At 42.0% G+C, this 23,890-nt stretch overlaps 1 protein-coding gene across 1 annotated transcript in view; it reads right to left on the bottom strand.

Annotated features, from left to right (window-relative positions):
* The window catches only part of LAMB4 (laminin, beta 4), a 128,739-nt gene that overhangs the window by 65,554 nt on the left and 39,295 nt on the right, over positions 1 to 23,890 (bottom strand). Inside the window, exons 12-17 of the mRNA XM_011986387.1 lie at positions 21,568 to 21,677; positions 18,674 to 18,753; positions 17,983 to 18,133; positions 6,491 to 6,676; positions 5,093 to 5,208; positions 3,832 to 3,952 (exon numbers count right to left, since the gene is read on the bottom strand). Of these exons, the coding sequence (XP_011841777.1) occupies positions 3,832 to 3,952; positions 5,093 to 5,208; positions 6,491 to 6,676; positions 17,983 to 18,133; positions 18,674 to 18,753; positions 21,568 to 21,677 (764 nt within the window). The remainder of the gene's footprint in view (positions 1 to 3,831; positions 3,953 to 5,092; positions 5,209 to 6,490; positions 6,677 to 17,982; positions 18,134 to 18,673; positions 18,754 to 21,567; positions 21,678 to 23,890) is intronic.

Genomic DNA, 23,890 nt, shown 5'->3' with positions numbered 1-23,890 from the left:
AGATGGAGTGCAGTGGTGTGATCTCGGCTCACTGAAACCTCTGCCCTCGGGTTCAAGTGATTCTCCTGCCTCAGCCTCCCCAAGTAGCTGTGACTACAGGCAAATGTCATCATGCCCAGCTAATTTTTGTATTTTTAGTAGAGACGGGGTTTTGCCATGTTGGCCAGGCTGGTCTCGAACTCCTTATGTCAGGTGATCTGCCCACCTCAGCCTTCCAAAGTGCTGGGATTACAGGCATGAGCCACCGCACCTGGCCAGCTATAGGATTTTGTAATGCCATGATTCACTTCTTCTACTAGAAACTTTTAAGGACTTTATGTTTACCAAGTATATTCCATTCCATGGCTTAAAAAGAAGAATGGCAGTTTTATATTCTAGAATGCCTAATATATTTTTTACTCTAAACACAGTTTTATAAATGCACATACCATGTAATCTGGGTAACTGAAAACAAATTTCAGTGATCTCACAGTGCTTGCCAAACAAAAGGCATTTATGCAGAAGGAGCACCGTGGTTAAACAAAGGTTTCCTTTGGTCTTCTTGGTAATGTCCCCTGGTCTTAGATGCAAATGTTAATCTGGCTGCAGAAAAGAATCAACTTTGAAAGGGCTGCATCCCAAGCAGTCAAGTATCTTATCTTCCCTCAGCAACAAAATTGGTTGTATGGCATTAATCATGTTAGTCAGTAACAATGAAATGTGCAAGGACTTTCTCCTCCTGGACATTTTGGGTCAGAGACCATAGTGCATACTGTAGGTGCCCGGCCTAGGTCTGCCTTGGCAGGCTGGTGTACTCATCCTGTAGTGGGTGTGGCACTGGCTCCTCAAACCTCACAGCTGTTCCCTTCTTCAGAAAACTGCACTCAGCCACCTGGTCCAGGGGTTTATGCACTCACAGTGGGGCAGATGGTGGTGGTGATGAACCTGTAGCTGGGCATATATAAGGCATCCCTTTGCCTCCAGGGAGGTTCAACTGTGTGGTGCAATCCAGGCTCCAGAGCTCCAGGTGGGATCAGCCTGAGGCCACACTTCAGTGGAGATCACATCCTTGCTTGGTTCCTTCCCCTGTCCTCCCCTATTTTCCTCACTCCTCTCCTCTCAGGAACACACCCTCAGTAAATCACATCAACCTGAGTCCCTGTCTCAGCTTCCGCTTTAGGGAATCTGACCTAAAACAGGTCTGGGCCTTTTCCCAGATTTCTGACAGTTACCAATTATGGGTTATTCTCTTAACTTTTATTTATGCTTCAGGTTTTCCAGAGTTATATGTAAGAGAATGATCGATTGAAAACTAATCAAATTCAATATTTTATTTTATTTATTTTTTTGAGACAGAGTCTTGCTCTGTCACCCAGGCTGGATTGCAGTGGCGTGATCTTGTCTCATCGCAACCTCTGCCTCCCAGGTTCAAGCGATTCTTGTGTCTCAGCCTCCTGAGTAGCTGGGACCACAGGTATGTGCTATCACACCTGACTAATTTTTGTATTTTAAATAGAGACAGGATTTTACCATGTTGCCTAGTCTGATCTTGAATACCTGGCCTCAAGTGGTCTGCTTGCCTCAGTCTCCTAAAGTGCTGGGATTATGGGTGTGAACCACCATGCCCTATCTAAATGCAATATTTTAAAATTAATTCCAAATTATTTACTTATTGCATCTATCAAACATCATTGTAATGATTTTATATACATGTATTTCTTCTGTATTAGGCTGAGAATTATTTTTTAATAAGGAACCATATTTTACACCCCAGGACCAGCATATTTTCTGGCCCGTATATACTCAGTGAATGAGTGGATAATTTGGATGAATACCTTTAGTACAGCATCAAGTGATACTCTTTGGAATTTACAAAGTTTAGAAATATTTAGGACATAGATTTAAAAATCAAGGTATGTCGACTGTTATAAATTTGAGTTTCCTGATTATTATAATAACAGTAATACCCCTTAGTGATCTAGGACTTCATTAATTTCTTCCTTTCTCTTTAATTTGCTGGGGTTCCCAATTTTTGGCATTTTCTCCCCAAATTAAACCTATCAGATTTGATTTTCTTTCCTTTGTAACTCATATGTTGGTTAATGAGTGCGGTTCTATTTAAAACTCCTCAGTGGAGAAATGGATTATATGGTTAGGGAAATCATGACAGTTTAAAATTCCCAATTAAGAGTTTGTTTCTACTTTCTACTTTATTTCTACTATAATATGGTAGAATTTACCAGGTAGATTCTCTCACCTGAACTGTTACAGAGCTCTCTAGGTACAGGATTTATAACACCTTTGATTATGGTTGCCAGATGAAATGTGGCTGTGAAGTCTCTGTGCAACTACTAAACTCTGCCTTTTAGCTTGAAAGCAGCCATAGATAATATATAAACAAATGAGACTGGCTGTGGCCCAGTAAAACTTTGTTGGGCTGTAGTTTGCCAATTAAGTCATGGTATTAGAAGATTCTCACAAATATGCAGAAATGCAATTTTAGTAAAGAAATTTTATTTTTATCCATGAAATTACTTTTTAAAAATCCCACACAATTCTATACAATTCTGTTGAAGTTGGGATGAAACTGGTACCTTCATACAGTACTAAAGATCTTAAAAATTAATTGGGAAGGCTGGGCACAGTGGCTCATGCCTGTAATCCCAGCACTTTGGGAGGCCGAGGCAGGCAGATCATCTGAAGTCAGGAGTTTGAGACCAGCCTGACCAATGTGGTGAAACCCCATCTCTACTAAAAATACAAAAATTAGCCAGGTGTGGTGGCGTGTGCCTGTAATCCCAGCTACTCGAGAGGCTGAGGCAGGAGAATTGCTTGCACTCAGGAGGCAGAGGTTGCAGTGAGCCAAGATCATGCCACTGCACTGCAGCCTGGGTGACAGAGAAGATTCCGTCTCAAAAAAGAAAAAAACAATTTAATTGGGGAACATGTTCCAGAAAATATTTTGACAAATTATTTCAAGAGCCATAACACCTTAGGTAAAGTAGGAAAATATTTTAAAGTATTTTTAAAAATACGTATCAAATATATATAGTAGTAATATATATCAATATAAGTATATTTCAAATGTATCAAATATACATAGTAGTAAAAAATAGAAGCAACTTATATGACCAGGAATAGGGAAAATAGATAAGTAACTTAAGTAAATCTACTCAATGCCCAACTTTGCCCAGGGACAAGCCTGGGTCTGAAGGGCTGTGCAGAGTAAGAAGTTTGGAAGGAATGCCAGTCGCCCCACTCTGTGGGGGAAAGACGCTGGAAGAAGTCACTCAGGAAATATTATGCATGGTTTCTAAAGATAAGAAGACGGCATACATACCATAAGAAAATGCTTATGATGAAGTGTGAGGTGAAAAAAATTGGCCTACAACATTGTATAAGCAATCTGATTTCAATGATACAAAAGTGTAGGATGTATAAAATGGGAACTTAGAAAATGATAATGATTAATGTGGTTGGATTTCTTCCACACATTTCCTACACCACCAGGGTGCTGTCGTGGCTCAGGGCAGGGATGTGGAAGCAGGCAGGGTGGCTCTGATTCTAAACTTCTCACTCACTAGCTCTGTGACCCCGTGCCTCTGTTCTATCACCTGTAAAATTATGAAAGTACCTGCCACACAGGGTTTCTGTGATTAAAGAATATGTAAAATACTCCAAACCATTACTGGGACATATTGTTATATAAGATTTGCAAATGCTATTAGTTGGCTTTTATAATTGAGCAAATACATTTACATTTTTAAAGAAATATTTCACTAGTGAGTCTAAAAGTAGTTATAATGGTACTTAGTAGTGAAGAAAGCACCCACAAAGCTCTGTGATACTTACGGAGTCCACCAGGACGTGTGAATGAGTGTAGGACTCTCTTTCCAAAGGCTGAGAAAAATAGACGTCTATGAAATATTGTACATCTGGTTCTAAACAGATGGGTGTGGGAAGCAGCATGATTCTGTATTAAGAGCGATAAAGCAAAAATTCAGATCACAGAAGCACAATTATATTAGCTAAATGGCCATAGTATTTGGTAGCATTGCACTTGTGCTGGGCCGTGACCTACACTGTGGGCCTGAGGCCAGTGTAGGTCTAGACCAGCACAGATGGGTTGGTTGGACGGTAAAGTCACGTTCAGATCCTCTGTGGCTCTTCCATACGATTGTGCCAAGTATCAAAGTCTGAGAAACTATTGGCTATGGGTTGTTATGACAACTCTGGGGAAAGGATGGGACAGAGGTCCTCATCCCATCTCTCATGTTAACATCAACAGGATCTCAAAAAATCTCAAAAAAGTTATTTTGCGGCAGGGCGCTGCAGCTCATGCCTGTAATCCCAGCACTTTGGGAGGCCAAGGTGAGCAGATCACCAGATCAGGAGTTCAAGACCAGCCTGGCCAACATGGTGAGACTCCGTCTCTACTAAAGATACAAAAAGTTAGCTGGGCATGGTGGAACGCTCCTGTAATCCCAGTTACTCAGGAGGCTGAGGCAGGAGAATCACTTGAACCCAGCAGGCAGAGGTTGCAGTGAGCAGAGATCATGCCATTGCACTCTAGCCTGGGTGACAGGGTGAGACTCTGTCTCAAAAAAAAAAAAAAGAATTATTTTGCCACAAGTTTCTATTGGGGCAAAATCAGTGGCCTCAATATTAGTAGGCTTTTACCTCAAAGATTCTCATCTATTGAGAGTAATCAAGCTGAATGTTTTACTCTTATTCTTGTTGCATTTTGCTTTCTTATATTTCAAAGCCACCTGGGGACTGGAAAAGGAACACTCAAGATTTAGAGTCAGGATATCCTGGCTAGAATCCTGGTTCTGCTACACATTAGCGATGAGTTTTCGGTAAGTCATTTAAGTATTCTCCTTCTCAATTTCGTCTTCATCTGATAAAGACAAAACCTGCTGTACTGAGCTGTTATAAAGATTAAAAGTGATAATAAATGTAAAGCATAGTGTAGCACACAGTAAGTGCTTAATATATGTTACAGTTTTCTTCAGTCCTCCTCTTTCCCCACTTAGTTCCCAGATACAAATTACTGATAAGTGAACAAAATTCTAAGAAGCTTTCAATGTTTGAAGACGGGTCTGAAACATACCTGGTAGCCGCTGGTAAGGCAAAAGACTGAGGCTTTGACTGTGAAGTCTTGGGTGCGCAGTGCTCACTCCCTCGAGAGGGGTTCACCACGATCTGGACAGTCCAGTCAGCTGCAGACTAGACAGGCATGACATTAAGGCATGTCACTGCACGGACGCAGGAAAATGTTTTGCACGCACATACATATAGCTAATGGAAAGTGCATGAACTTGAATTTGCAACCCATAGGCCACTTGGCAAACAGTTTTGGAATTGAAAGAGTCTTAGAGGTTCACTCCCAGGCCCCAACTCTTTGATGTCTGAATTGTGATCCAGGCAGAAAAAGCATTGTTTCTCATGGGCTCACGGGTCTGGAAAAACCTTAGCTCTCCTGACAAGCCTAATCCCTAACCCCTGTTTCCCAGGGAGTTGACTCGTTTATCATGGCTCTGGATCACAGAACAAATAATAATAATTTGGAATCTTTTACAAAAGGAATCTATATATTGGGGAGATATGCAAATTTGCTCTATTCTGAAGTCTTACAATTTGGAAAAGCTTTTTCAAGGTGTCAGGGTCATGTTCTCTCTATAGATATATTAATCTATATTTATTTTTAAAGCCTTTCTTATCATATTCACTGAGCCAAAGTTCATTGACGTTCCTTGGCTTTCATTTGTAAGTGAGAAATAGAGAATTATGTCCTATCATGCATTTCAAAGCAGATCAGCTGCTCTGGGCATGTGGCGCACCATGACAGCCTCCAGAATGTGGTCCCCAGTGGGGTTTGGGAGCCTCTAAGACCACACCCCCTCCAGCCATATCAAACATGTTTCAAAGGAGATGTTCAGTGGGTTTCAAATCCAAAGGAAGGTTAGGAACTATTGGTGTAAATCAACTATTTTTCTAATTTGGCTTGTATTCTGTTTTAGATATTTCTTAAAAGGCAGGCAGCAGGGGGTCTAGTAGTGGGAAACAAGAGGGGCAGTTTGCTTTTGGTCTTTCTCTTGTTGCAGGGTAAGATCCAAATGCAAACAAATGCCTCTGCTGCATCACCTGTGAGTCTGAATCTCTGCACATGTGCTGGTTTATTAAATTTTTACAAGAAAAGTACCAGGAGGGCAGGATTTGTGTTATTTTGGCTATTTTTCTTATACAAACAGTCACCACTTCCTTAAACCTGGTACCTTAAATGTATAACTCCAACTGTAGCTTCTCTCCATGGGCTACAACATGCATGCATATGGGTCACTGTGCTGCTTCAATATCTTTAAGAAACCAGCTTTATAACGCTCCCCAGATGTTCGCTTTTTACAAATCTTTTTCTGATGAACCTATTCTAGCAAGGCTGAAATGGAAACAGTTCAAGAATGTATTTCTGTCAGCTTTTCACCACCGAAGTTGGAGAGTTAAAGGATACCTGGGTTTCATAGCGAATGGCAATGGTGAAGTCCACAGGAAAGGGAATGTTGTTGACAGCAAATCTCAAGCCAGCCCCAGGGAGAACCCTGGCAAATCCAGGTCCAGTCCATGTAACAGGGTTCCCAGGAACTGGCTCTCCTAAAACAATGTGAACAGCAGGACTCTGGCCAAAAGTTTCTGAGCCCTAAAATGGGAGAGGAATGTAAACAGCTTTGCCTACAATCAAGGCCTGAAAGAGTTCAAGAAAACCAGTCCCCCACTGCACCACCCCCTGTATTTCCTGGTGTGTATATGATTCATATGAGTCACAGATGAATTATTCTAAGCAGAATACAGTCCAGAATTCAGCTGAGAATAATGTGCTAATACTGCAGCTTTGGAACATATGTTACTTTATAGAATGATTGATTTGAAAGCAGTGTCCCGGGAAGCAACTTTAATTTTAAGTACCCCTTGTGCTAATGAACTGAGCAAATTCCACATGGATAACCTTGGGTTTTCTCAGATATGACTGTGGAGTTCTGCCCAAAATATGGAGGCTATTCCCATGCCCACTTTAAGGATTTTGCCTAATTGGGCATGACAATGAGAAAACCCACATGGATTTATTTTCTAGATATTTCTTCCATGCAAAATGAGAAATGCTCCTCTTCTATCTGCTTGGGAGCATGTAAGTATAAAACTCCTAACATGATTAATTAGAATCCCTGACGGTCTCTATACTGGATGTCAGCCTGAGGCCATCTGGACCCTGTAGATAATACCTCTTTAATTACTTTTGCATCTGCCTCTCCACACTCACAGCCTCCGCTCAAATTCCTCCTCTTGTTACTTTTGCCTGTGTTGCTGCAATAGTCTCTTGGCACTGTTCTCTTCTCTCTCTTTGGTCCAATACATATCATGTACTGCTGCCAACCAGGCATCTCAAACTCTTTCTAACTGCCAACAGAATAACGCCCAAGTTACCTAGCCTGGAGTTCTAGTGGCTCTGTGATCTACCCCAAACTGCCCTTCATTTGATAAATGGTTAGTAACAATTATGTGCCAGCTCCTGAATTAGGAATGCAAAATAAATAGGACAGAGCCTCTGCCACAGAGGAGTTTAGAATCTTGCATCTGAGGCAGAAATGTAAATGAGAAATTGTACTGTCAGATTGGGTTTTAATAGACAGAAGTATATGTAAAGTCATCCATATGCAATGGTTTTCAAACATTAAAAAAATAAAAATAAAAAAAAAAAACTCTTGTGAGGCTGGGTGCAGTGGCTCAGGCCTGTAATCCCAGCACTTTGGGAGGCCAAGGTGGGTGGATCACGAGGTCAGGAGTTAGAGACCAGCCTGTCCAACATGGTGAAATCCCATCTCTACTAAAAATACAAAAATTAGCCAGGAGTGGTGGTGTGTCCTTGTAGTCTCAGCTACTCAGAAGCTGAGACAGGAGAATCACTTGAACCTGGAAGGCAGAGGTTGCAGTGAGTCGAGATCATGCCACTATACTCCAGCCTGGGTGACAGGGCGAGACTCTGTCTCAAATAAAATAAAATAAAATAAAATAAAATAAAATAAAATAAAATAATATAAAATACCCTTGCAATTGCAGTAGACACTGTAGGTACCCCTCCCAAATCTCCTTTAGCTGTTTGGTGCACCCATCTCCCAGTTGCTGTGTGTGTGGCTGCTGACAGCTCACAGTTGAGCCTTGCTCTGGAGGATTGCTCTTTCATATCTCCCTCCCTAACCACCCAACACTACCTCTGGGAGCTCACAGCCAATGACTGATTGAGACAAGGCTGACCAGGTTGTCTCAAGTGGCAGGACAACTTTGCCTGCAGTGTATGCCCCTGAGCTCCTCTGAGGATCAATTCAAGGTTTGTTTTACCTGAGACCACGTCTCGTTCCGCTCTTTCCTTTTCTCTATCTTTTATCCTTCACTCTCTTAAGAGTATTCCTGAAGAACATTTCCTTGAAAAATCACATGCAATTGAATCCCATCTTAGGCTCTCCTAGGGCACCTGACTTGACATAATTAATGCCAGACAGTTTACCTAAAAGTAGATCCTAAGATGCAATTCTGGAGGTGGATAATTTACTGTTTGGCTGGCAGTGAGGACCATGGTGGGTGACATGCACAGATGATCCCTGGCATGAAGTAGTGATACAATTGCTAAAACTGTCACCTGTGGAGAAATGGGACAGAATACAGGCAGGGAAGGGGAGGCACTGACTTGAGCAGTATTTCTGGCACTGAAAGATACGGGAGGCATCCACATCCTTTGATGTTCCAGTAAGAACTGTGGAAATAGGTGGCTGTTGTTGAATGTCTTTGATGAGAGAAAATGACAGGGTCAGGACAATCAATCACCAATGTAAAGCAAAGTGTGAGAATCAGAGGGCCTCCCTGGGGCATGTTTAAAGAGACTCTCATCTCCTTAAACTAGAGGGCAAGAAGAGCTGAATATTCTTCACAAACATTAATTGTAAGAGTTGCAGAACTTCAGAGAAGTGGCTGAATTATCAGCCTAGGTCAATTACTTATATAAAGATAACTGTCTATTGGGGAAGGGGGTATACCCATAATCTTTCAGTATTAGTGGATACAGGATCTGAGCTTATGCTGATAACCAGGTATCCAAAGTGCCACCATGATCCCGTTGTTAGAATAGGGACGTATGTGGGTCCTATAAATGGACTGCTGGGCTAGGTGCCTTTCATAGTGACTTCACTGGATTTACAGAACCACCTATTGATAATTTTCTTCAATTCTTGAGTATATAATGGAATGAATCTGCTTTGCAGTTGGCACTGGTTCTTTGACTTGTGGGTTAAGACCTCTTGTAGTAGGAAAAGACCAAGTAAAATCCCGTAAAATGAGCCCCAACCCCAAACCAAGACAGTACATAAAAACACTATTGCAAATCAGGGGCATCCTCAGAGTGCCACTCTCAAGACTTAAAGGATGAATGGGTGGTGGTTCTCAACATATCCCCATTTAAGGCACCAGTCTTGTTTCTGCAGTTGTTGGATGGATCACTGCCAGATGGAATTACCACAAATTTAATCAAGGTATAGTCCTACTTGCAGCTGTTGGGTTGGATGGAGTGTCTTTACTAGAGCAGATTAATACAGCCTCTGGAACATGCTATGTAGATATTGATATGCAAAAATGTTTTCTCTTCCATACTTGTAAGGAAAAAGAAACATCTGCAGTCCTTTGATGTTTCTATATTGTCTGCAAATGTGTTGGGGTGGAATGGTGGTGCTCTATTTTCCAACAAGGGCAAGTGGGTTCCTTCTGTAGTCTGAGGGTGCTGAGGAGAATACTTGGGAAGGGCAAGAGGGTATGTTCACAGTCTTGCTCCAGGCCTACTTACTTCTCTTGTTCTCTGTCACAATATAGCCCAAAAGGATCTGGACCATCAATATATTCTATGAAATACCACATTAGTCCCCTACATTGAGGGCTAGTGAAGTGGGTGCCTCGGGCCAAGGTGATATCACATGACTTCCCATAGTGAGAACCAGCTGTTCTGTGGCCTTGGCCAGCACCCTTTTGAGGGCTGAGTGTCTAATTCACCACTATGGGAAAATATAATATCTCCTCTGCACAATAGATCCACTTTCCAGCAAAAGAAGTTCAGCAGTGGTCATGTGATTTTGGGATTCACTGCCCTTACGCAAACCATACTACCTGGAAGATGCTGACCTGAGATGGCAGTGCATTGGGGCCGCTTAAAGATGCAGCTGAAGCATTAGCTTCACAAACTTGGAAATGAAGCCCAAAGAGATGGGCCAGTGCTCTTTGGGATGTTATGTACTCCTTAAATCAAGGCATTTATTTGATGCTGTGTCCCTAATAGGCAGAATACATGGGCTTAGGAGAACCAAGTAGGATTAGCCATGCCCACTATCACTCCCAGTAACCATGGGAATCTGGGCTTCTTGTCACTGTAATGTTACCACTCTGTGGGTCTAGAGGTCTTGATTCCTGGAGGGGGACAGAGTTCCTTCTGCTAATCTTAAAGCTATGGCTGCTACATGGTCTCTTGGGCTCCTCATGCCAGCCGACCAGTAGTCACAAGAAGGAATTACCATAACTATAGGGCTGTGGCTATATCATTGGGACATGAGGAATATGTATGGCACTGAGGTGATCCACTGGGGCATCTTTGGTGCTCCCATACATGTGGTCTGATAAGGCATGCAATGCAGGGCCTCCAGCCCATGAGGGATGAGAGTGTGAGTCATCTCAGAAGTACCAGTTGAGGATGAGGGGAATCTAGAATGTGTAGAGAGGAGGGAGGGAGATGGTATCAATTATAGCCTTGGGACCAACTGCAGCAGCTAGAAGCTGTAGTTTGTCTCACTAGTGTCATTTTGTAAATTTCCTCAGGAATTATGACTAATCAGAATCCTGGAGAAGCTGTGCCTGCATGGAATGAACTTAATGTAAGAAGCAAATGGGCAGGGCCAGCTTCATGGTTACCTAGGACCACCCCCCAACCCCTCAAAGAAAGCCCCCACGCTTGATTTGATGCTTTGCTGTCACCATCTTGATAGAGTTAATAATTTTATTTCTTTGAACTTGTTCTGTAAGTGAAGTCTTTTGGGACAGTGGAGCATGCACGTGAGCAGAAGAGATATGCACATCATGTGTGTCTGCTTCCTTGTTGCCCCATTTGCAGATAGTGCACATCACGGCCAATGAACACAGAATTCTGGGGGACCTACTGTGCCTGGGAGTTCAGTGAGACTCAAAGTGAGTGCAAGGTAAGTGTGTTACTCATGTGATCAAGTTAGCAGGAGTGTCGATAGCTCCAAGAAACCGAGCTTTCTGTTAGAACCAGACTTCTTTTGAATGCAGAAAGAAAGGCATTCTAAGAAACATAAACAACCAAGGAATCCTATATCTTTTTTTTTTGTTTTTTTGAGAGACAGAGTCTCGCTTTGTCACCCAGGCTGGTGTGCAGTAGCACAATCACAGCTCTCTGCAGCCTTGACCTCCTGGGCTCTAGTGATCCTCCCACCTCAGCCTCCTGAATAGTTGGGACCACCAGCACACATCATCACACCCAGCTAATTTTTTATTTTTTTGCAGAGATGGGGTCTCAAATACAGTCTAGTCTCAAACTCCTGGGCTCAAGTAATCCTTCCATCTCAGCCTCCCAAAGTGCTGGGATCACAAGTGTGAGCCACCATGCCAGACCTCATATATTTTCTTATTCATGTGACTTCCCTGCATTAGCCCACTACTTCCACTGAAAAGGATGACTAGAAGGAAAGAAAGACAGGACAACCCACAGTTTCATTTCCTTTCAGTCCTTCCTTACTCATCAGTATGCTGAAGGTAGAGTGCCGGTTGAATACATAGCAGGAAGTGAAATGAAAACAGTTAACTTAGTCTTGTGCAGAGTTCTCACAGTTCTGTTAAGAATGAAATACGTATCTATATATGACTACAAATTGACAATGTGGATATGAATACAAATTCTACAGTTTCAGTGATTGCATGTGTGAGTTGAAATGTACTTATGTTTCCAGTTAAAATTGGCACTGCACTCTACAAAGATGAATGGTATAATTCATGCTAATAATTTTAAATTTTAATATATCTTTACATAGAATGACATTGAACAGCAAATAACAAAATGCTCTGACAAACTGAGAGAGCGATCATGAAAGAAAGTATAATGCTTTATATTTTAGTACTTTCAATGGCCCTTTTTTTTCTTCTGATTTTAGAACACAAGCTCTGCATTTTTATTTTGCACTGGGCCCCGCAGGTGGGTCTGAGCATGCAATGAGAAGGTGTTGTAGGTGCCGTTGTTCTGCTGCCAGATCCCCTTTACTGGGCCAGTGCATGCAGCTGCCAGCTCCTGAAACTGTTGCTGCTATGGCTCCCGACTGCCCCCTTCTCTTGGGCCTTGCTCTTGGCTGATGAGAGTCATCTCACCTGGAAAGTTACCCACATCTGCCCTGGCAGTCCAGCACCAACAACTGACTAATGCAGGAACACAACAGGCCAGCCCTGTGCCTCAGTGGGGGACAACTCTGTGGTGTAATTTATACTTCAGAGCTTCCCTGGGGGATGAGACCCAAAGCTAAACTTGACCCTCGACCCCATACCTGCCTTCCCCTTTCTCATTTCCTAGCCTATTTCCCTCACTCCATTATAGGTTTTCCCTGACATGCGTTCCCTTAATAAAACACATGCACCTGAATCCCTGTTGTCATCTGCTTCCAGGAACCTAATCTAAGACAGTGAGTGACACTGTACCCATGCAGATATCCATTTATATAAAATTGAAAAAATGGATAAAAATATGACTATTTTGTATTCTTCTGTTGTACTAAACTGACCCACTAAATTGATTCCATGGCCTACTTATTAATTAGCATGTCCTGCAGTTTGAAAAATTACAGCTCTATGGAACCCCAGAGATGGACAATCATGTCCAGATGTCAGGGTAGGAAATGTCAGAGAAAAAGAAATCTGAGTTGGGTTTTAAGGGATGAGAAGTTTTCCCAATCAATAACACAGAGGTGGTCATTTCAAGAAAGAGAGGAGTATGTTGTGCATGCTTAAAGCTGGGTTTCTCAAAGTGCTGTCATGAACCACCCATATCAGACTCACCTAGGGGCATGTGGCAAACACACAGGTTTCTTGGCCAGCCTCAGATTCCCGGATATGGTATCTCAAGGGTCAGACCTGGAATCTGGATTTTAAATAAACTCCCTAGGTAACACGCACAGTAAAAATTTGAGGATCACTGAGGGAATTAGGGGAGTAGCGACTCATTCCCCAGTCTCCTCTTTTCAGGTGGACTTCAGATCGAGGAGAGCCACTTCTAGCCTAGAAGTCAGAGAAGGCCTTGTGGGGCTGTAGCATAGGAATAGGAACAAGTAGGAGAAAGCAAAGACCCCATGATTAGCGCACATGATCCTGGTAGGGGGAGCAATGCCCACGAAGCCTTCTCTGAACTTCTCAGCTGGGGTATTTCTCTGTAATCTGAAGTCCATATCATGTTACATGCAGCTGTTTCATGACCCTTAGCCCAGCCCACCACACATCAGCCATTTGTGTCCACAGTTCCTTCCCACTACAATAGGGGCAGGCTCCATGTTGAAGTGTTTCTGTTTTCTTTCATTCAGCCATTTTATTCACTTGAGAAGTTCTCTTATGTGTAAGCGGTGCTGGGTTTGGGAACAAGACAGCCAACGTGTGCTTTCATTTGCTTCTCCAATACACCCATTTGTGCATATGCACCCAGGAAGGCTCAGTAAAAATCTCAATACAGCTAATAAATGAAGGAATGAACCAACCCACAAACAAGCCTACGGTGGCTCTGACTTTCGTGAATAACAAGGGATGGCTACAAGGTCTTCTAGACTCTTTGGGGCTTCTGTAGCCATGGGAGACTGGGCCATGAGGAGGTGGCATCGCTCTGCCACTGATGCCAGCACTGACCAACTGCAGCTGCCTCAAAGTCTGAGGCACAGCTATAGCACCAACCCAGGGGCCATCAGCGTGTCCTTCCTTCTCCATCTAAGAGGAGAGCCACTCCTCAGCACTTTACCTCTCCTTACTAAAATGACAAGAAATTGTGAATTCACAGTGTGCAACTCTAACTCTTCAGAGCCCAGATTTCTAGAAATTATTCGTTTTGCAAAGAAATAAAGCTATTGATGTTTTTCCCCAGAGGATCTGATTTCTTCGGACTTGGTTTTTCCTTTCCTCCATTTCTGTTCATGAGGGTAATAAGAGCTTTTACTAACTGAGTACATGCATGAACCAAGCACAGTTGTAAGTGCATTCATTACCATATAATTCATTTACGGCCTGTGACTGTGGCCATTCATAAATGGTTTACCTCACTCTGCTCATCAGCATGGAAGCTTTACTTCTGATTTCTCTTCAGTATTATCTTTTCTTTGTCAATTATGAAATCACTTCCTTGTTGCTGGAAATACACATCACATTCCAGGCAAACCTGTTGCTAAAATCTTTTTTTTTTTTTTTTTCAGTTTTCTGTTTTCCAAAATGGGCAACTTTGAGACAGAGTCTCCCTCTGTCACCCAGGCTGGAGTGCAATGGCACGATCTCAGCTCACTGCAACCTCTGCCTCCCAGGTTCAAGTGATACTTGTGTCTCAGCCTCCCAAGTAGCTGGGATTACAGGTGTGAGACACCATGCCCAGCTAATTTTTGTATTTTAGTAGAGACAGGGTTTTGCCATGGTTGGCCAGGCTTGTCTCAAACTCCTGACCTCAGGTAATCTGCTCGCCTCGGCCTCCCAAAGTGCTGAGATTACAGGCATGAGCCACCACGCCCGGCCTAACATCTTAAAAAGAAATGACAGTTTAAGTACCCATCGGAAGTATTAATTATACCATGGACCAAGAGGTTCAGATTATTCCACCAACGAACCATGGAGAAAGTTAATTGTAATTCTTCTTAGTTCTCCAATTAGAATGTTGAAACAATTCTTCATAAGATGCAGTTGGGTTTGCTTTTATTCACATTCATAGTTTCATCTCCAACCTTTCTCTTCTCTCTGTTACCTCTTAACTTAGGTCCTTATTTGTTCCTGTCTGGACTAGTGCAGTCTGTACAGAAATGGGCTTCACTTCTGTTAGATTAAGTTTGTAAGAATACTGAGGACAGCCTCTGTCATATCATTCCCTTGCACAGAAGGTGGCGAACACATCTGACAGCAATCACTTAAGCATACTCTGAGAATGACCCTATGGTCTAAAAGGAATGTGAGTTTAGAGTTCCCAGCTAAGGAATCTGGGAGTCGCCAACCTGGAGATTCATTCCTTATCTCTGAGGAACATCTGAACCTCTGGCCCATCCTGTGGAATACAGGCCATACAGAGGTTTGAGGCCCTTGGTTTTGGGTTAAATGAAGGTTTTATGGAAGAGGTTGCTGGGGGGAGGGTACTAAGTGAAAATGCTACATAAACTACACTTTCTTTTTTTTATAGCAGTGCTCCTGTCTAGCCTGCTGCCAATAGACCCCTGTATGTAAGTTCCCTCAATCAACCCTATGTCTCATTCACTGGCTCTGGGTGTCTTCTTTGGTCTCTTTGAACACGGTGCAGTATCTATTGAGGTCAATAGGGGCCCAGCATGACAGAAGGCTTCAGTAAGTTCTCATTGCTCAAAAAATAAAGTTTAGCCTCCTTAGCAGGAGACTATAATTTTATTTTACAATAGTTCTCTATTTACCCTCCCTGCTGTACTTGTGTCTATACCTGCCTTGGTTCTCCTCTGAACTGTTATTTATAACTTGCTCTGACTAGATTGTCTTCTCATAAAGGCTCACTCATGGCTCAGAAATCCTAATACACTTACTGATTCTCCTTATCATTTGTCACTGGCCCATCCTAAGCTATCTATGTAAATGTGTTAGCTATAGTAAAAACTCCTGGAGCCAGTGACCCTAACTAATCCTTATCTGTCCTTAGCCTGGAGCTCAGCTTTGTGTGCACATTGTACAACAAAAAACGGGTTAAGAATAAGAGTTGTGTTTGGTTTTTTTTTTTGAGACATGGTCTCTTGCTCTGTTGCCTAGGCTGGAGTGAAGTGGTGCAACCACAGCTCACTGCAGCCTCAACCTCCCAGGCCCAAACTATTCTTCTACCTCAGCTTCCTAAGTAGCTGGGATTACAGGCATGTGCCACCATACCCAACTATTTTTTTGTCATTGTTTTTGTAGAGGTGGGATTTCACTATGTTGTCCAGGCTGGTCTTAAACTCCTGGACTCAAGTGATCCTCCTGCCTTGGCCTCCCAAAGTGCTGGCTTTACAGATGTGAGCTACTGTGCCTGGTCAAGAATAAGAGTTTTTAAACCAGATGCACCTGGGTTTCAATCCAGTCTCTCCCAACCCCCACTATCTACTAGATGTATGACTTTGAGTGACTTACCTAACCTCTCTAATGTTTTTTCCTCATCTGGGAATTAGGAATAATCGGTTGTTTGGAGAGTTAAATGAGACAATGTATGTAAAGCACAAAGCATAGCACATTAAATACATGGAATAATATTAATAATAGAGCAACAGTGACAGCATAGCAAGCATACCATAACATTTTGTTAATGAATGTGCAAATAATCAAATGGTAACCAACTTAAATCTTTTCTACTGCAGTTAAAGATCATACCCTCAGCAGAGAAAGAAAATTATTCACATTATTGCTCTTTAAACTCTTAATATCAATCCCACCTTGAACGCTTTTTCTTTTGTCATAGGCATTACTTTCTAACTTGTTAAGAAAATGTTACCTGCCCTTTAAACGTATTCCATGTCCTGGATATTTTTCCTTAAGCCACTGAGGGAGTAGTAAGGGTTCATATCATGCATGATTTAACCCCCCTCACAAGTGAAATCAGCATTGTTTCAGACGCTTTACTCACAACCCCTGGCTCAGAGCTGTATTGGCATATTTGATATTAGTCTACTTAATTGGTAACAGGATAAACATTTGTTCAGTATGTGCCGTGTTGGGGGTGCTACATCTATTTATTTTAGATAATTATGTTTATTCTGTTTTCTTATCTAAAAAGTGAGACCTAGTTATGACCTAAACAGACATACTAATACTTCTTTCCAAAAATTTTTTTTCAGCAAACATCATAAAGATGCAATATTCAAGACCATGAAGAAGAACCCAGACAATGGATTATTTCATTTGGAATTTGGATTCCACCTACTGCAGTTGTTACATCTAAGTAGGGGCAATGAAAATCTCATGCTATAGTCTTGAGTGTAGTCAGTAAAAGAGCAAATTCCAAGCCTCCTACGGGGCATTTTCATCCCTCCCCATCTGTCCTTACAGATAAGGAACAGATTCCAGGAATGACTCAGTTACTGGAACCTAGAATTCATTCCCCTTGTTTTCTTTATCTGTCCAAATCCTGTCTTTGGGATCAACTTTCACATGCTTTCTCTCCTTAGAGTTTCACCTTGAATTACCTTTCCTTTGTCATATTCCTATCTGGAGTCACACTCTTGAGAACCTTCTATACCTTCGTCGTTCATTTATTAGCAGATATCTATAAAGTTCCTACAGTGTGTCAGGCACTGTGCTATAGTGCAACAATGATGAATGCTGTACACATCCACCTCACCCTTTTATAGTTTATAGTATCATGGGGAGATGGAGAAGTAGACACTCAATAAACACATTTTGTCTGATGGGTATACCTTGAAACAGCAAAAGTAAAGTCTGTTTCATCATAATTTGATCCATTCACATTGATGGGCCAGACCCTGTGCTAGACCTGGGAGACAAAGATGAATTAAACAGAGACTCTGTGCTCAAGAGTTATATAATCTGCATTTGCAGGTTATAACAAACTCTGATCTGCATCTTTGGGCAAAAGCATTCTTCTCTAGGTATCTTAACCATGATCTCAAGTATGTGCTGTGTGTGTTTACTGATGTATCATCAAACGCAGTCTGTAGGGAAAGTAAATGAAATACGAACCAAAGGCGCCAGTCCTTGGAGTGGCGTGGCTTCCTCTGCCTCGTAGAGATAGAAATTCAAAGGAGCAAAGAAGTAGCCAGGGGCTGGTTCAGAGCAGCTACGGCCAGTGACATGTGGGCGGCATTCACACTGCCCATTCTTGGGTGAACACCTGAGGAAAAAGCAATTCATCCCGAAAAAATACAAAGTAGGTGAGTGTAAAATGAAGGTGTATGGGTGCTGGGTTAATGCTCCCTGAGTTTGGAGCAATCCTGAGAGTCAGTCAATCAATAGTCCTGTGGGCAGATGTAGAAAGGCCATGGGTTTAACATAACTGGTCTTGAATAGTGAATCCAGGGTCATGGAGCCCAGGCGGCCACTTTTTTCCCCGCAGTTCTGCTCTAAAATCTGGCAAAAAGGGGGCATTAGGATCTCTCTTTACAGGATGGAAAAAGCTGGTGTTTTAGGCAGGTCACACGTATTCAAGCACCCTTGCCACCAGCTTGTGGTGGGATACCCAGCAGAAGGATTGTTTACCTCACCCTTGGAAATATTTGAAGTGAAATAAATCAAAGGGTTGTAGTTAATGTTTCAAGATCATCGCTTGTCATGGAATGAAATTTTTCACCTATGACTATGAGCATATCAGAATAAAATGTGCTTTTATGTTTAAATAAGGAATATTGCTATAAAACTTACTCATTTGACTTACATGTTAGAATAAGCACCTCCAATATCACAGTCACAGGGAGAACACCCATGGAGATGATTTCCCAGGCCCCAGTATCCAACCTACAGAGAAAACAGGCTCAGCTGATTCCTGCTATGAAGATACTGTTGCTCTGAAGTGCAATATTGAAATCACTACAATGCAATTGCCACACATCAAATAGCCAAACAGCCTGCACCATCTCAGAGAAGCCTTCCTGGCCTATGTGCTTGGCTAGTGATCTCCACAGACACATCTCCCATCTCCAGGATTTGAAGTAAGGGGACAGGGCTGGGTACAGTGGCTCATGCCTGTAATCCCAGCATTTTGGGAGGCCAAGGCAAGTGGATCACTTGAGGCCGACAGTCTGAGACCAGCCTGGCCAACCATAGTGAAACCTCGTCTCTACGAAAAATACAAAAATTGCATGGGTATGGTGGTTCATGCCTGTAGTCCCAGCTACTTGGGAGGCTGAGGAAGGAGAATCGCTTGAACTTTGGAGGCAGAGGCTGCAGTAAGCCGAGATCATGCCACTGCACTCCAGCCTGGGTGATAGAGTGAGACTCCATCTCAAAAAAATTTTTTAAAAATGAAGGGGACAGGAAGGTTGTCCATGTAATGTGTCAAGTGGAAAAGCAATGGAAGCCTTACAATTCCTCTGACATCACCAGTTTATGCTCAAGCTGGGTTATGTATGTCCTATTGGAATAGAAGTTCTTCTACCAGCCTATGTGTAACTGCCTTTATCTCCCGTCCCCCCAACCCAGATGGAGTCTTGCTCTTTTGCCCACACTGGAGCACAGTGATACGCTCTTGACCAACCTCTGCCTCCTGGGTTGAAGCAATTCTCCTGCCTCAGCCTCCTAAGTAGCTGGGATTACAGGTGCCCACCACCACATCCAGCTAATTTTTGTATTTTTAGTAGAGACGGGGTTTCACTGTGTTAGCCAGGCTGGTCTTGAACTCCTGACCTCATGATCCATCCGCCTCAGCCTCCCAAAGTGCTGGGATTACAGGCCTGAGCTACCAGGCTCGGCTATGTAACTGCTTTTAATAAAACTTATAGGTTCCCTTACCACAACAGTCCCTGGGGATTTTACCCATGCAATAGTGAAATGTTTGGAGGCAGAGAAATCATTCAAGTTAATTTTGAGATATTACATGAATATCACACTTTAGCATAGGCATTTGTTTATCAATCAGTTGTTTTGGCATAATAACATGAATCCATGTGAGAGATCAACTCTGTTGTTCCAGACTTTTTCCATCATTGCAACATCTTGACTGTTGTTCAAAATAAACAGCTGGTTAGATACAAATAACTATTTTCTAAGTGTTATAATATTTAGTATAAAATGCTCAAAAAAAGTCTTCTCCAACCAATCTCAATTGAACATGCTCCGATAAAACTTACATTTTAGTAGGTATGAAATTCTCATTGGAAATGGTCTTGTTAAGCATCCATATTTTTTGTATCTTGGTACAATTTTACGCATGATTTTACTCAAAAAGATACCTTTTAGATATTAAACATTGATGTCTTTGGACACAATGTGACAAAGAACTTGATGTTTTTCCCCAAACCAAAACTTCAGTTTAAGAAAAAAAAAAAAAATGATGTGACAAGAACTGCTTCCCACAGGATGTGGTCGTGAAAACTCCCTCTAGGACAGGGATTGCTGCCATGCTGGCCACCTCAGGGCAGATCCATGGTGCCACTGGAGAAATGTGGATATGGAGAACCTGGTGGGTACACGGGCTCAGCCACAATGGACAGTTCCCCCATGGGGGGGGGTCCCTATTCAGTTATTTTACTTGCTTTCCCTGCAAGCAAAAGTGAGTCTGTACTGCACATGTAGCAGTTAACCAGCCAGTAAAAAAAAGTCAGCCTGAGCCTAAGCTTTGTCTGGAATTACATGATTTGGTTGATCACATAATTTCAGGATTTGATGATGCTATAACCAACTGTGCTCCTTTTTTTGTGTCACACACTTACGGTCATGGAGATTGGCATGGCTGACCTTTCTCTTTAAAGTACAATTTTCAGATTTTCTGACTTCTCTTCTAGAATCCCTTCTTCGTATTTCCTTCCTTGTTTCTTTCCCCCACCCTGTCTGCCCCATCCTGTTTTCAGTAAAACGACTTAAAATATGAGCACAAAACCATGTCTTCATAGGCATATGTTTCTTATTCATCAGCTACATTTCTTCAGACACATCAAGGTCACTGTTCTTTTATTAGGTTAAGTTTTTGTGTTTTTTTCTTTCTAAAATGTCATGGTGAGCTGCCAAGATTGGAGAACAAAGAAAAGAGTTGGGTTTGAACTCCCCAATTGCATCATGCATTTCTTATGGAGTGAATATGTTTTATTTTACTAATTTTAGATGATACATGCTTGTATGTTTAGTAGAGTCTGTGAAAAATCCAAGAGTTTATTTCCCACAGGAATCTAAAATACATTAAACCTATGTTTGTTTTTTTATAAGACCTTATCCAAAACATTTTTAGGAAGAGCGCGGTAGGGATGATAAGGGGATTGTGTGCAAGGGATAGAAGAAAGTTCTGGTGGCCTAAAACATGGGCAGATAAATATTCTTCTATTCTACTGCTTGGCATTTTCAGGAAAACAGTGGATAAATCTAATAACATCTGTGCCTGGGTCGGTTTAGTCCAGTCCAGTGGTGTGCTGGTAAATGTTTAACAGGCAGCTCAATGCAGGGGTGAGGGGAGGCAGATAGGTAGTGTTTGCTGATTTCTGTAGTGTAAATACTCATACCACTGGAGTACTAAAACACAATAGGAAAAGGAAAGAGATTAGCAAAACCAAGTCTCACCTAGGCAATGGCAATAGAAATCCACATCATTATATAAAAGGGAAATGATAGTCAAATACATACAGTGCATTCTTCGCAGTGTGCTCCGGTGACATATGACAGGCACAAGCATTGGCCTGTATCCACATCACAGGTCAAGAGTGGCAGACTCCCAAGGGGGTTACAGTCGCAGGCTGAAAGCACAGCATACACAGTTATTCTCATTCTTAATTCCTCCGCTCTTGTGAGTGTACTTAATAGCTCACACAAAGCAAGAAGTATAACGGCAAGAACACAGAGAAGCCTGCCCTGCCAGGTTTATTGTGTGCCTGGCTGGTGATTATTGTATTGCATACAATCTCACAGAGGAAATCCTGTGTCAGACACTTCCAGAGCCTTATGTAGTTTTACTGGATGGCAATTAGGAGGAGACAAGTAGGTGTAGTTAGCTGTACATGCTGCAGTACTGGCACAGTAACCCTGAGTGATGCTGACCAGGCTGGTGACTCAGAGGCAGGAGTTTCTGGGAGACATGGTTATTACTGATGGCTCCTTCTCTGGCAGATGCATCTGGAATCCCGCTCTCTCTTCTCTCCCTTAGTACTTTGTTACTTTTTCTCTTAATGCCCTCCGTCCTTCTTCTCCTTTACCCATAGACATTTCTGAGCCCTTCATATGTTGCAAGGGCTAAGAAGACATGCTACCAGAGCAAGGAATACACTTGCAGCAAATGCCAACGTTCATGGAAATAACCCAAATGTCCCATTGACTAATGAATGGATAAATAAAAGTGGCACTTCTGTACAATAGTATGTTATTTAGTAATAAAAAATAAAGACTGATGTAATCTGTAATATGGATAAAACTTGAAAATACTGCTAACTATACCATCTTAACCATTTTAAGCAGGCAGTTCAATTACGTTAAGTACATTAACATCATTGCATAAACAAGCTCCAGAACGTTTTTCATCCTGCAAAACTGAAACTCTATGCCCTTTATATAATAACTCCCCACTCCTTTTCCCCTCTAAGCCCTAGCAACCACCATACTGCTTTCTGTCTGATTTTGACTACTCTGGGTACCTCATATTAGTGGAATCATATAGTCTTTGTCTTTTTGTGACTGCCTTTTTTTACTTTGCATAATGTCCTTAAAGATCATTCATGTTGAAGGATGTGTCAGAATTTTTTTCCTTTTTAAGGAAGAATAATATTCCATTGTATGTAAACACCATATTTTGCTTATCCACTCACCCATCAGTGGATACTTGGGTTACTTCCACCTTTTGGTTAGTGTTGCTATGAATGTGGAAATACAAATATCCCTTCAAAGGTCTGCTTTCAATTATTTTGGGTATATACCCAGAAGAGGGGTTTCTTTTGTGGGGGGATGAAAATGTTATAAAATCGACACAACTTCCAATATACTAAAAATTATTGAATTGCTTACAGGGTGAATTGTATGGTATGTAAATTATATTCAATAAAGCTATTATGGGCTGGGCACAGTGGCTTATGTCTAGAATCCCAGCACTTTGAGAAGGTGAGGCAGAAAGATTGCTTGGGATCAGTTCAAGACCAGCCTAGGCAACATAGTGAGACTCCGTCTCTTAAAAACAAAAAATTAGATGGCTGTGGTGGCACATGCTTATACTCCTAGCTACTTGGATGCTGAGGTGGGAAAGTTGCTTGAGCCCAGGAGTTTAAGGCTGCAGTGAGTATGATTATGCCACTGTAAGCCAGCCTTAATGACAAAACAAGACTCTGTCTCTCCCCACAACTAAAAAAAAAAAAATTAAAGCTGCTATACACCCACACACACCAAAATAATGTTCAGCTTGTTCTTGGAGGACATCAGTTTAGTCAGAGAGTCAGAGAAACATGTGGAATGCTGAAAGGTATGATGGGAAATTGGTTTGATATATAATTCATTATCATGACATTTAATTTTTCCATCAAACCCAAGAAGAGCATTTTATTACAGAAAGATTCAGCCCAATGTTCTCTAAATATGTAAATAATCCACAGTTCCATATATGGGCAAAAATATGGAGCAGGAGGCTGTCACCAAATGGAAATTATTTACCCAGGGTTCCTGATGAATCTGTAGCCCTACAGAGGCCTGGAGCAGTTCTAAATTTCTGTGATCCTATAGCTGAGGGTTGGCTCATTTGGCCTCAGAAAACTGCTGAGGTTTTCTTCTATTTCCACTCCCCGCCTTCCCTGAGCTCTTTACTTTTTTTTTCTTTATCAGAGAACATATGGATCAATATTAGAAGGGGTGTGAGAAGAAAGTGGAAACATAATTTAATAAATGAAAAGAGGCCGGGCGCGGTGGCTCACACCTGTAATCCCAGCACTTTGGGAGGCCGAGACGGGCGGATCACAAGGTCAGGAGATCGAGA

This window comes from Mandrillus leucophaeus, unplaced genomic scaffold, assembly GCF_000951045.1.
Source record: "Mandrillus leucophaeus isolate KB7577 unplaced genomic scaffold, Mleu.le_1.0 Scaffold298, whole genome shotgun sequence".
NCBI classification, from domain to species: Eukaryota; Metazoa; Chordata; class Mammalia; order Primates; family Cercopithecidae; genus Mandrillus; species Mandrillus leucophaeus.
This window is presented reverse-complemented; position numbering and strand designations above follow the sequence as displayed.